At 46.7% G+C, this 13848-nt stretch overlaps 1 protein-coding gene across 1 annotated transcript in view; it reads right to left on the minus strand.

Moving 5' to 3' along the window:
• SHANK2 (SH3 and multiple ankyrin repeat domains 2) overlaps positions 1-13848 on the minus strand; it is a 721067-nt gene that overhangs the window by 350763 nt on the left and 356456 nt on the right. Inside the window, exon 14 of the mRNA XM_074997460.1 lies at positions 9519-9688. Within this exon, the coding sequence (XP_074853561.1) occupies positions 9519-9688 (170 nt within the window). The remainder of the gene's footprint in view (positions 1-9518; positions 9689-13848) is intronic.

A 13848-nucleotide genomic window follows, 5' to 3' on the forward strand; every position in this document is an offset into this window, starting at 1 on the left:
AAGACCCAGCTGGCAGCAGCATGCTATGTAGACATAGCCATGCAGAGTAGGAAAACTGGTGTTGAAAAACAACAATTTTCTGTAGTTCTTCCCTTGCCATTGTTTTATTTACTAGTCTAACATGACCAAGATGACAACTTTTTTCTTGTCTACAAGCATTGTCTGCCAATAATTTCATCAAATCCAGTAGCAGTTTAATAATCTTTTCCTTCTCAAACTGAGTTAAAAGATGTATTTCACAATAGATTAATATGTTTGTTACAGGTTTGGGTTGCCCTGTTGGCTGAGGTTACACTGAACCAGAAGTAGTTAAGTATTGGTCAGAATTCTAGTACTAGGAACTACTGACTTATCCTATAATACTCTAATTATCATAAGGACCTGAAACACAACCCTCACAATAGTGCCTGAAGACTCTGAGTGAGGTATTGTGCTAGGGGCTAAACCAGGGGTCGGCAGTCAAAATAGCAAGAGCCATTTTTTTCCCAATTCGGTAAAAAACTTGATAATTCAAGAGCTGCAATGCATGTGAATATGAGATGGCCTCTAATAACATCAAATAACATCAGATCATATTTTTGTCACCCTATTTTAAGAACAGCACACACACAATGATTTGTAATGCAATGCATGTTTACTGCAGGACCTTGACAAACTTTGTACATATCCTATTTCCTGACACTTTAAGTATTTATTTGTACCACTGTCTTCCTGACTTTCACTCCCGAACCTTTCTCTCGCTCTCTCTCTCTGGAGGATGCTCGGGTGAGTTATCCAACGCTCTGAGATCACATATCATTTGCTATTTAGATATGGAGATTTTAGATAGAGGGTTTTTGGTTTTTTCATTTTACTTTCCAATTATAGTGTTGGGAGCCACAAAAGTCCTTAAAGAGCCTCATGTGGCTCCAGAGCCTCAGGTAGAAGACTCTGGTGCCATACAGACAACTGGTGACATTCCATGCTCAGATTAAATAAAAAACAAAACAAAACAACTTGCAATCTATTAAGAGAAGACATAAAAAAATATTTTTTCTGCAGCATATTTAAAATGTGAAAGGGTATCCCATGCCTGGAGCTTGACTGCCAGGTGCTGAACACTATGAATCCCAACCAAAGCCGGGGGAGCTTATAGAGTTCACCCCCTTGCAGGCTTAGAGAAGTATATAGGTCCTATACACTTTAAAAATCAGCAAAAGTGTAGCCGTACAGAAGTTTTTCAGTTCTGGTTTACAAGGAAGGGCAAGCGAAATTTTTTTTTCTTTTTAAATAACTTTTAGAAGAACCCTCCACTGTTTGCAATTTACACCTTACCTTTTTAAAATCTGGTCCTGTCCAACTGTAATGGAGTCATTGACTCAGGATCTTGCTGGAGCAGCAAAATAGAAAATGGCTAAAATCTGCCTGCTATTGCTGCTGCTGCTTCCCTTCCTGAAGATGTCTAAGATGATTGGATTCAGTCCTGGAATGCTCTATCAAGAAGTCTCTGCAATGCCTACCATAAAAACCAATTTTCTTGGCAGCCATGTCTGCCCCCATTCGTGATCTTCATTGAGCTACCACAGATATTTTCTTCCAGGTGAAAAGAAAAAGAGATGCTGCTGCCTGAAATGTCACTGTAAGTAAGAAAAGGAGGATCAAATACAGAACTGAGGCCATGCAAAAAAGGCCAAAGTGGAACTGCTCTGGGACCTGGAAATAGAAACCATCTGGCACGTGGAGAAAGGGCAAAAATCATAACAACAGAAATAAAGACTGCGAACAGATGAGAATATGAAGGTATCCAGACTCTTTTAATGGGCATTTGAGAAACTGAATTGTTAGATGAACCTTACGTGGAAAAGGAAAAACAGATCCATAACTGAACTGTGCCAGATCACCAGAAAGGACAATTCACGCTGCTCACAGTTTCATAGCCTATTTAAGATCATATGCTTTCCAATAGGATTTGTGTTTCCTAGTTTATTCAGCCAAAAGAGATGGTCTGTCTCTCCATCATGCTGAGTTCTACCAGTCACTAGTATCTGTCGCCATTAAGAAATAAAATATAATGGCACAGACTTGAGTTAGTGACAGCCCCTACAGGATACCCTGATGTTACTGCTTTGCCTTATTTTCATGACATGGAAAACTACAAATTGTTCATCAACTAAAAACGAGGTGCTCTGGGAGACCTTCGAACTTTCTTTGACATTCAAAGTAAACAGGTACTGCTGATTTTTGAAGCATTTTTAAAATACAAAGAAATACAGCTGTGGTAATGGTAACTGACATATTTTGTACTAGTAATACTACCCAGGTTAGATATAAACATATGGGTGATTTACAAATATTCACTTTCAAACTGAACTGAACTATAGAAAATAAGGGAGAAAATAATTATTCTTTTCAGAGGACAAGGGGAGAACATTAGCTATTTTCCATATGAAATCTCTATGATACTACCTGGCTTAAACAGCAATATCAGGTTTATTTTTGTAAGTTAGACATAGCCCTTTTTGTACCATGAGTGGCAGACACACAAATGATGTCAATGTATGACTAATGGGTAAAAAATAAAGTAGATATTTTTATCGAGGTTCTGCAATGTCCTATTAATACATCACATTGTATCTAGCTTAAGTTTTTACTTGAACCTGGCCCACACAGAGCTTTCTCTGAACACTTCTCCTACCAGCCACTTTGATCAATTGTCATTCATACATTTCTTCGCAAATATTTACCATGACACACACTCATCTTTCAAAAGACACCTCACTGCTAGGTGCTTTATGTGAAAGTAACAAGATCTATAATAAACAGATTTTGCACTCACACAGGGTTCACAATTTGAAGACAACAAAGTGCTTTGCTAAGGCCAGTAAATATGTAGCAATAATGTCATTCTACGGAAAGAGAAATTCACATACAGGGAGCTATAGAGATTTCCTTAAGGACACACTTAGTGGGCGTCAGGAACAGAATCCAAATCTTCAATGTTTAAGTCAACATGCTTCAAGAAAAATCCATGCTGCCACCCTACCAAATTACTCAGAAAGGATAAAGCAACATTGCTGGGAGGTGGTGAGAAACCTTGACTCAAACCTTAACCTGTTACTTTTACTGAAGATCTTTCAGCTCAGAAGTGAATGCCCCCTCCTCCATCATTTCCAATGGCTCTCTTCTTATTCCCTTAAATTAATCTATGCAAGTCATTCCCAGTCAACCCCACTCCTCAGGATGTTGTTCTTGCTGCTTCCCAGAGTTCACTGTAATTTTTATCATGGGATAGTAGGGCCTCAAGCAAAATATGTCCGCAGCACAGGTCAAAGAGACACAGTGACTTCTGAAAACACTTTGCCTGTTAGAAGTCACTCCTTAAGTGAAGTGAATATTCTAATTTCAATCATTTACACGAAATGCATACCACAAAACCATAAAGCTTTAGATTATGGTTTTCTCAACTACATTTTATATTTTGTTTATTTTGATTTCAAATACATAAAAAGCATGTCCCAAGTTTTATTTGCCTCCTGCAAAAATAAATACATACACAAATAATACATCCTAAATTTGTGAAGAAGCATCAGTGAACTGTTTGTGCGTTTGTGCTGAGTTATGGCTTTGTATCTGCAGAAAATGCATTCAATTCCTCCAAGTACCTTTGCAATACTCTGTACCAGTGGTTCTTCAACCTTTTGGTCTGTGGCCCACCTTGCTCAATGCAAACCTTTCCACAGATCACCAGACAGCCACCCATGATAATAAAATCCATTTGCTTATCTTTAAATATCTTAACTACTGAAGTATCCATATTACAGATTGAACCTCTCTAATCTGGAACTCTCCTCTGGAAGCATTCGTTGTCTGGCATGATTTTAGTTAGCTAGATGACCACTTATCATGGGTGTGGCCAAGTTTCCTGTGGTTCTATAAAGTTTATGTACAGCCACCAGTCTTGGCTCTCAGTGTTCTGCGCTGCTGTTTAGCTGTAATTTATCCCAATATCTTCTAAAAGCCCAGTAAGCTGTGGAAGTGTTGGTAGTGCTGCTAGACAATATTGATCTCACATCATCCAGCAAATTCTCTCATCCAGCACCAGTCAGGTCCCAAGAGTGCTTGATGAGAGTGGGTCAACTTGTAGTCTACTGGAGCACAAGAATATAGATACACAGCTGTAACATGTGGCTGGGAGGGAGGAACAAAGGCTGCACAGGGCTGGAGAGCCCGAGCAGCCTCCCTACTGCAGGGTGTGGGAGTCAAGTCGTGGACAACACTTTGAGAACCATATAGATCAATCCCATTAACACCTTCCATCATAGAAGAACCATTAACTCATGTCTGCTTATCCTCCATTTCACTTTGAAAGGTCTTTTCCAAGTTGTGTTAACTATTTATGTTTAATGATTTGTTCCACCTCATGGCTTTTAGCTCTGGCATTTTGGGTACCTTTGCAAATACAAAGAAGAGTTCTATGGACCTCAAAAACTTGTCCCTTTCACAAACAGAAGTTAGTCCAGTAAAAGATATTAGAGAGATAAGGTATGTGAAGTAATCAACTTCCAAGTACAACAAGAAGTCTTGTGGCACCTTATAGACTAACAGATATTTTGGAGCATAAGATTTCGTGGGCAAAGACCCACTTCATCAGATGCATGAGTGGGGGGGGGGTTGGTTTCAGAGGGCTATTTAAAGAGTGGGGTCCCAGTAAAAGGGAGGGCCCGAGCTGACAAGGTCTATTCAGCAAGGTGGAAATGGCCCAGTATCAACAGGAACGGTAATGTACAGAAGCCTGTGGGAGAACATTTCAATCTCCCTGGACACTCAGTGGCACATTTAAGGGTGGCAGTCCTGAAACAAAAATATTTCAAAAATCAAATGGAGAGAGAAATCTCTGAGCTGCAATTTATTTGCAAATTTGACTCCATTAACCAAGGATTAAACAGAGACTGGGAATGGCTCGCAGTTTACAAAGACAGCTTTTCTGCTCTGGGTGTTAATATCTCCCCATTAGATGCTGACAAAGACTCACATCCCCCTGTCTGATCTGACTTGTTTTTTCCTCCCTTGATAAGTACTGTTGATACTGGGCCATTTCCACCTTGCTGAATAGAGCCTGTCAGCTCTGGCCCTCCCTTTTAGTGGGACCCCACTCTTTAGATAACCCCCTGAAACCGCCCCCCCCCACTCATGCATCTGATGAAGTGGGTGTCTGCCCACGAAAGCTTATGCTCCAAAATATCTGTCAGTCTATAAGGTGCCATCCCCCTCCTCCAGTGGGCTGCTCCACTTGCAGCTGCCTCCCACTCCCACTCTTCTCCTGCACATTGGTCAAAAAGGGATCAGAATCCAGCTGCCACCCAGGGAGAAATGGGGTGCCCCTGAGCCTGCTATCTAGGATAAGGCAATGTGTTAGCCAGGTGGGGCAGGCTGCTCCAGCTGGTGCAGGGCCCAGGAGGCCCCCATGAGTGCTCCCATATGTGCAGCCATGCTGAAGCCAGAGGCAGCTGGAGATCAGCATGCTGACCTCGGGCGAGGGGAAGAGCCGCACCACCCAGGGCAGGCATGACGGGAGCAGGAGTGGCATGGCAAGGCCCCACCATGGGCCACCTGGGCGAAGAAGGTGCCACGAAAGAAGGGCAGTGGTGCAGCTGGTGGTGGGAGGAGCTGCTGCACCAGCTAAGCTGTGAGTGGGAGGGAGCTGCCCTCCGCCACGAGGTGGAGAAGAAGGAGCCCAGCAGGCACTCATAGCGCTCTTTAAGTCTGCTTTTGTATCACTCCAGTAGCACAAAGCAGGAGTGAAGCTTTTCTGAGTTGGCAGCTGAGGATTCTAATTTTATAGGAGACTTCTAAGCCGTTTACTTGACTCTGCACTCACTTCTCCTAGCTCCAGTAGAAGGGGGTTAGGGAGGAGCCACGCCGAGGAGAAGCACAAGAGTCCTCTGTAGGCAGGCATGGAGCCAGGTTAGGGACTGGGGGGAAAACACCTTCCCATCATCCAGCACATTTGAATATCTAGCAACCTCTTGGTCCCGGGGGTGCTGGATATCAATGAGTCTGCCATACATAGCTTGTGAGGGGGGGAAACTAGAAGGATGCAAGGAATGTGCAATAATCTCAGCCAACACAAGTGTAAAAATGCCTAATATTGTTTTGTCATTTTTCATGCAGCTTCATCACCTTGCAGTGAGTGGACGAAAGAGAGTCTGGAGTCTATCAATGAATATTTCATAGCACGGGAAAATAGGTAAAAAGATTTAAATTGAGGAAAATTATGCAAAGGCAGAGGCCATGCTACCAACTGGAAACAGGTAACCCAAAAGCATAATCTAACTTCCACTCCCAAAACAATGGACATTCATGTCAAAGTTCACTCACCTTGGCTGGTAAATACAGTTAAGACAACTGTTCTTTTAAATACTAGACTTAAAGCCATACAGATGTGGTGAGAAAGAAGGTATTATCAGACTCAGTTTTTAAAAAGTCACTGCATGGGGATCCAAGTCTTTCATTGTCTCCAGAGAGCGCAGCTGATCAGCCACAACAATACAGAGAGGAACGCATACCCTCACTCTGATACAATAATGAACATTAGATAAAAGGAGGATTTAGGAGACAGCAAGAATAAAGTTGTGCCAGGTGATCAGCACATACTCAGAGAGAGAGAGAAAAAAAATAGCTGAGAGACACAAGAGTTCCTCTATTTTCCTCTTTAAAAAAAAGCCTGATCTAGTACACATCTCACAAGCTAAACATCCAAATATCCAGGCAAATTATTGTGGTTATGGTTATTTTCTCTCAATTTTTATCAGGGTCTTGGTCTGACATGAATATTTGACTGGTAGAATATAAAACTGGGTAATTTCATGCAGACGGTAGTGAAGAGACAAGAACCCCTTGACCTTTAAGCAGAGCCAGTAATGGCAAAGAGTTTCTCGAGCCTCATCAAGGTCTTAGCCAAAAAGGCATACACAGAAGGCATATCACTTGGAGATGTGGTCAGGCTCACATAAGGGGAGAAGGCTGAACACCACGGACAAGATCCAAGTTGTCAGACCTCTGGTGGCAAAATGTCTGTCTAAACTCACAGGGTCATGTGATCCTTAGCCAATAGTAGAGCTTCAGCAGTATTACTGACAGCCATCTTGATGAAAAAATTCTAAAATAAGTTCTAACCGTCACTTCCACTTTACATTTTTGTTTGTGTTGAAAATATTAAAAATGTTTACTTGTGCCATTTCCCATTTATTAAAGTAAACCATGATTTATACTTTCTACAGTATTTCCATCATGTTCAACAATCAAAACAAGGAGGAAATACATCCCAAATGCTACACTGAGGCTGTAGTAAGGTCAAATATTTATAATTATTTTGTGGATCAGGGTGCAAGCTAAATGTCTTGAGGCATCTCTCTTTTAAGCCATAGAGGATCATGAAACCACAGCCAAAGCTGGGATAAGCTGGGAAAAGCTGAATTGCATTGCCTTCAGATTTCCTCCAGACTACGTAAGCACAACTCAAAACCTTAAAATATCCTTTCCTAATATGACCCTTGTGCTGGCAGCCATGTTAGCTCTATGGCCACTGGAATCTCCCCCATGTCAGAGCAATTTCCAGTAGGAATTTGGAGGCAGTATCCTTTGCCCTAAATTGAAAGAGTGTAGAATGATGCAGAGAATCTGCCCCTATTTCTCAAAGAATAATGGTTTATCATCTGAGTGGAGGCACGGGGTGGAAATCAAACATCATAGATCAGCTAAAATGATCAAGTATCTATACAACTGACAACCTACCCAGTCATGAACGTTTTCAGCAACTAATGTGGGACAGGTGGGAAAGCTGTGCGTGTCTCCTCCATTTCTACCCACATTTTAAGGTCTATTAACTTCACCCATATGTTATTACGTTACTGTCCAAGATGGCAAGAACAAGGGTTTCTTTCAATCTGGGGTCAGTGAAGTCTTTCGTCTCCTCAAACTAACCATGTCCCGTCATCTCCTCAAACTAACCATGTCATGTCTTGGATGCATCCGCTATCCTAAGAAGTTGTCTTTTCAGCTACCATGTTGTCTATGTTGATCCTCTGTTCAGACTACAGGGTCACAACCTGCCGTGCACACCAAAATGTTGTGCTGTAACTTCCCTGTGAGGATACTGCAGATGCAAACTGAACTAAAGGGTTACCAGTTTTCATTAACACTGCCCTCTTCAAACAAGAATCCATGAATGAGATCTAGGAACTTTTTCTTTTGTGCCCAGTGTCCACACAGGCAATTTAGAGCACAGCACATTAGTGAACATTGCTGTTCGCAGCACAGTAGTCTGAACATCAGGGCAGGGCAGACATAGCCTAAGTTTGTTCCTGATTTGGGTCATATTCTTGACTTTCAAGAAAACTATTAGCCATTAATTTCCTTTCTACCTTTCCCCAGTACTGTTCAAAATAGGCCCCAGTATCATGATAGAACAGTCCGGAAACATTAAAAGGGTTACCAAGGAGTCACATGACTCCCCAGTGTGTCCACCTTCCAGAGGCTGAGAGAGAGAGAAGGGAACAAGCCTCTGGGAAATAAAGTCTATATTGAGTAAGGAATTCGTTAGTTTTGATGCTACAAGTTCTTTTTGTTTGTTTGTTTGTTTATTTAACCCAATAAATTGTGCCCTGAGGTAAGACCTGAAGCAATCTCAGGCACAGCATGGCTGTGTCTACACTGGCACAAATCTTTGAAATAGCCATGCTAATGGCCATTTCGAAGATTACTAATGAAGCGCTGAATTGAATACTTAGCACCTCATTAGGATAAGGATGCTTCTGGTCGCGGTGCTTTGGACGCACCACATTTGAACACACTCAGCTCAACACAGCTACCTGGGGGTCCTTTTCAAAAGGACCACACACATTTTGAAATCCCCTTATTCCTCTCAGCTGAGGGGAATAAGGGGATTTCGAAAGGTGCGGCATCCTTTCAAAAAGGACCCCCATGTAGCTGTGCCAAGCCACGCATGTTCAAAAGTGGTGCTTGCAAAGCGCTGCAGCTGGAAAGCGTGCAAATGCTAATGAGGTGCTGAATATTCAATTCAGCACCTCATTAGTATTCTTCAATTTGGCCATTAGCATGGCCATTTCGAAGTTTTGGCCAAATGTGGCCACAGCCCATATGTTTCTTCCTGGGTTGGTGAGATGGATTATAAGCTTATAACATTCTTAAAACTCAGCCTTTGGCCCTCTGCAATACTGTGCCTCCTACTCTACCACAGGAGGATACTTCTGAGTTTTAATGGCACCTACTGAATAAATTAGCCATAGCAATAGTAGTTGAATACACTTTGATTATAAAATAGAACGAAGTGCACCAATTATTAGCAAAATCTGGTTTAAAGAAACATTGAAGTGAAAATAATAGATCTAGTAACATGAGCCTAACAAAATAAGTTATTCCAATATAGATGAGCAAATGCAGGGTTTTAAGAACCAAGCTCTGTGTTTAACCAGAAAACATGCTATGGTTGCTCAAGAACTAATGGAAAAGAGACTAACCTTTTACCCTGTCCCCTTTGTGCAGATGAATCTCTCCTTCTCCTTGAGGTTGATAAGGCTTTACGACGATAAAAAGTCTTCCAGGTACAGCACTGTAAAGTTTGCGTTTTGGACCCTGATAATCCAAGGCAGCGATAACATCCTTGTTGGCACTGGCATTGTAACTGGCACTAGGGAATGCATTTAAAATAGATGTTAATATTGTTCTGTTCTCATGACATAACAGAAGATATTCAGCAGTGAGAGTATGCAGTAAATATTTAATTTTCAATAAATTAGCTATTACTGGAAAAAACAATACTTGTTTATTAGTCTAGATATTCTTTAGATGATCTTCTAAGTGGAAAGGGTTTTGTTACAACAAAATGTGGAAACACAATAACTGAGACAAACATTATGTTTTCCAGCCTTCACACATAATAAGGCTGCAGAGGAAATGAGTAGAATGCCTTAAACCACCAAAATCTACTGTTACAACTCTGAGGCTAAGTCTACACAACAGCAATCTGTCAACAGAATTGTCATTGGAAGAGATTTCTCAACAAAACCTCTGTTGACAGATTGCATCTACACACAAAAATGGATCGAAAAAGTGATCCGCTCTGTCAATAGAAAGCAGCCAGACACCTCAGACGCTTTCTCGACAGAACGGGCCCCAGAACCCCATCAGACAGGGTCACATGGCCAATAAGCCCTTCTGGGAACCCCAGCCAGGTGTGATCCTAAAGGGCCCCTCCAACCTGCATTCCCTGCCCATGCTGAGGCTTGCCTACCTCCTCAAGGGATGGCAAAGCTAGTGCACACTTCAAGTAACAGAGTTTCTTCTGTCCAGTTAGCCATGGTGCCAGGCCAGCCCCCAGGCTTGTGCTGGACTGACCCCCCGCCAGTTGCTCGAGTTGCTGATCACCCTGATCGTGGCCATCCTCCAGCTCCTCCAGTGGGACAAACCTACCAACGGGATTGAGCAGTGTGCCCTCGGTGCCCCAGGACCCCACCTGCACCTACCCCACTGGGTGACCAGGTGAGGCTGGAGGTATACCACCAATTCTGAGTGGTGGGACCACCTCCTCATGCAGCAGTGAGACAACCAAAAGTTGCTCCAGAATTTCTTCATGTGGAAGGACTCCTTCCTGGAGTTCTGCACCTGGCTTGCCCCCACCCACCAGAGGAAAGACACCCAGATGCTGCCTGTCCCCCACCCAGAGAAGCAGGTCACCATCGGCCTATGGAAGCTTGCCACCCCGGACAGTTACCACTCCACCGGGCACCAGTTCGAAGTAGGCAGGTCCACCGTCAGGGCTGTCCTCATGCAGGTAAGGCATGCTTGGGCCACAGGCCCTGCATGTGAGGGGAAAGGGAGCAAGGGAGAGGGGAGGTTCTACCCAAGGGGACCCTCGGAGAGCAGGGTTGGGGGTGTGATTGGGGTGTGGGGAAGCCATGGCACCCTCACACAGACCCACAGTTGGGGGGTGGACCCACAGGGAGGAAGCGCCCAGAGAAGACGTGGGATGGGGGCAGACGGTGGAGCCCACTGGGGACCAGGGATACCCTCCTGTGCTCCTTCACATGTGTGTTTGATCTCCTCCCCGTGCAGGTAGGGATGGCCACCAACACCAACCTGCTCTGGAGGGTCATGAGCATCACAAACTTGAACCACCACCTTGGGGTTCCCTGACTGCTTCAGTGCCACTTATGGGACCCTCATCCCCACCCATGCCCCAGACCAGAAAGCAGCCCAGTTCATCAACCACAAGGGATACTACTCCATTGTGCTGCAGGCCCTGGTTGACCACCAGGGATGGTTCCTGGACATGTAGGTAGGTTCGTTGGGCCAGGAACACAATGCCTGTGTGTTACACAACTCCAGCCTGTGCCTGAGGATGGAGGCAGGCACCTATGTGCCCCGCTGGGAGCTGGCCATTGGGGATGTGAACATGCCATTGTGCGTTGTGGGGGATGCTGCCCACCCTCTCATGCCCTGGCTCATAAGGCCCTACACTTGCCACCTGACCCCACCCAAGACCTCTTCAACACCCACCTCAACTGGGCACAGAACCAGGTGGAGTGTGCCCTTGGCTGTCAGAAGGCACATTTTTGGTGCCTCCTGACCTGTCTGGATGTGGGGGAGCACAATGTCCCCCAAGTTGTGGCTACCTGTTGTGCCCTTCACAACTTTGTGCAAGGGATGGGAGAGGCCTTCTTCCTGTGGCGGGGGGCCAACACTGGCTCCCATGTGCCAAGCTCACAGGGATGGGGTGCAGATCTGGGAGGCCCTGAGGGACAGCTTCTGTTGTGGCCACCAGTGACCCTCCCCACGGCACTCCTGGCTGGGGGGCCTCAGGCCTGCAGCCCTACTCTGTCCCCACCATGACCCCTCCCCCTCTTTCCACCCACTCTCCCTGTCTCCCCCCAGTAATGAAGGACACGGGGTGGTGTGAAAATAAAACCTTTACTTTAGAAACTGGAAACACTTGTGCAAATCGACATCTGTTACTGAAAACCATTTACAATATGCAGGCTTTAACATACATACATGGAGGTGGCTTGCGACAGGGGGTGAGGGCATCCAAACTTGGAGGGAGGCTTGGGACAGAGGGTGTGGAGGGCTCAGTCTTGGAGCGGGTGAGGGGCCATGACTCCGCAGGGGAACAGGACCCTGAGTAGTGCTGGACACGGATCCACTACTGTTGTGGGTCCAGAGTCCCTGTCGGAGCTGGGTTGGGGCTGGGAGCATGGGGAGGTTTGGAGGTGTGGGGGTTCAGCAGGGTTGGGCTTGGTGGGGGGAGTGGGGGGGGCTGGGGAATGGGCGACCCAGCAGAGCTGGGGAGGACTGGGGGGTGGCCATAGCCAGCAGCCACCATGCCAGTTCCAGGACTGCAGGGGGCATGTCCAGCAGAGGGAAGGGCAGTGGGACAAGTGGGGGTAGGGGTGGGAGAGCAGTGGCAGTGGGAGGAGTGGGCACAGGTGGCTGGGCCAACTGATCGCACCAGACACCAGTGATAGCATCTAGGTGGGACATCAATTGGTTCCATGCCCATGCCCACCACACCTGGTCCTCCCACAGCAGCTGCTCCAGGAGGTCTGTCTGCTGGCTGCAGAGCATGGCTGAGCAGGCACACAGGGCATTGTCACCTGCCCAGTGACAGCCCCTCCAGCTGTAGGCCTGCCCTGAGAGTGGCGATGTGCCAGCACTGCTGTGCGCCACTCCTGGGCTGTCTGGCTCTGGACCCGAACTAAGGCTGGTTGGTCCTGGTGGCATGGTGGGGTTGGCCCATCCCTTGGATGATGCAGCTGTAAGAAGAGAAGGAGAGATGGTGAGGCCTTCCTACAGCGCAGCCCCCATGGCCCTGACCCCACTCCTATGAGCGGCAGCCCCCACCCCCGGGCCGTGGGATGGGGATGTCCTGGGTGTGCATGCCTGTGTGGGCCCTCCTGCATGGGGACTGGACTGCTCTCTGCCCCCACACCTCCCACCCAGTGGGACACAGAAGGGTCCCCACATGGGTGGGGGGTGAGTGGGGTGCAGCCTGACCCCCCTGGGGCCCCTCCAACATGCATGCAGCCCACGGTGTTATCCATGGTGGGTGGGTGCTGACTCCTTCCTGCGGGTATGCCTGCATGCCAGGGCCGCATGCCTCAGTGGTGTGTCCAGGGTCGGGCTGTTGCCCATGTAGCTGGCCCTCCCCCAGCCATGGCTGGGGAAGGTGGGCCCCTGTGGCCCTCCATGGGGCTGGTGGCAGGCCAGCACCTGTGCCCAGGGGCTGCCCACTGGTCCTTGTGGGACATGCTGCATGGCACATGATTGCATGTGCCAGTGCCACAGCATGGCGTCTTGCCTGAACTGGCCTGGCAGGGCTTGCGGCACGTCCTGACCGCTCTTTGCACTATCCCCCAGGGTGTGTGACGAGGGGTACTCACCAGATGGTCCCCTGAACAGGTCCAGAGATGCCCTGGACATCGCCTCACTCGAGGAGCCTGAGTCCAGTGCGATGGCCAGATTTCCCTGGCTGAATACATGGTCCGACATTGCCTTTGGCTGGGGCTCCAGTGAGGTTCCTAGCTGCTCCAGCTTTGGCTGCAGTGGGGAGCCTCCTCAGCCATGGCCACGGCTGCTATGCTGAACGCACCATCCTCATCCCCCCAATGAGCTGGTGCAGCTCTGTATAGTAGGGGCAGACGGCCATCCCTGCCCCAGACCTGTGTCATGTGTCCCAGGCCCACAGGTAGCCCTGGGAGAGCTCCTTCACTTTGGCCCACACCTGCTCCAGTGTGCAGGTGGAGTGTCCTCATTCCACCAGGGCTATGGTAAAGTGGGCGTACCCTGGGGCAT

This window comes from Carettochelys insculpta, chromosome 6, assembly GCF_033958435.1.
Source record: "Carettochelys insculpta isolate YL-2023 chromosome 6, ASM3395843v1, whole genome shotgun sequence".
Taxonomy (NCBI): domain Eukaryota; kingdom Metazoa; phylum Chordata; order Testudines; family Carettochelyidae; genus Carettochelys; species Carettochelys insculpta.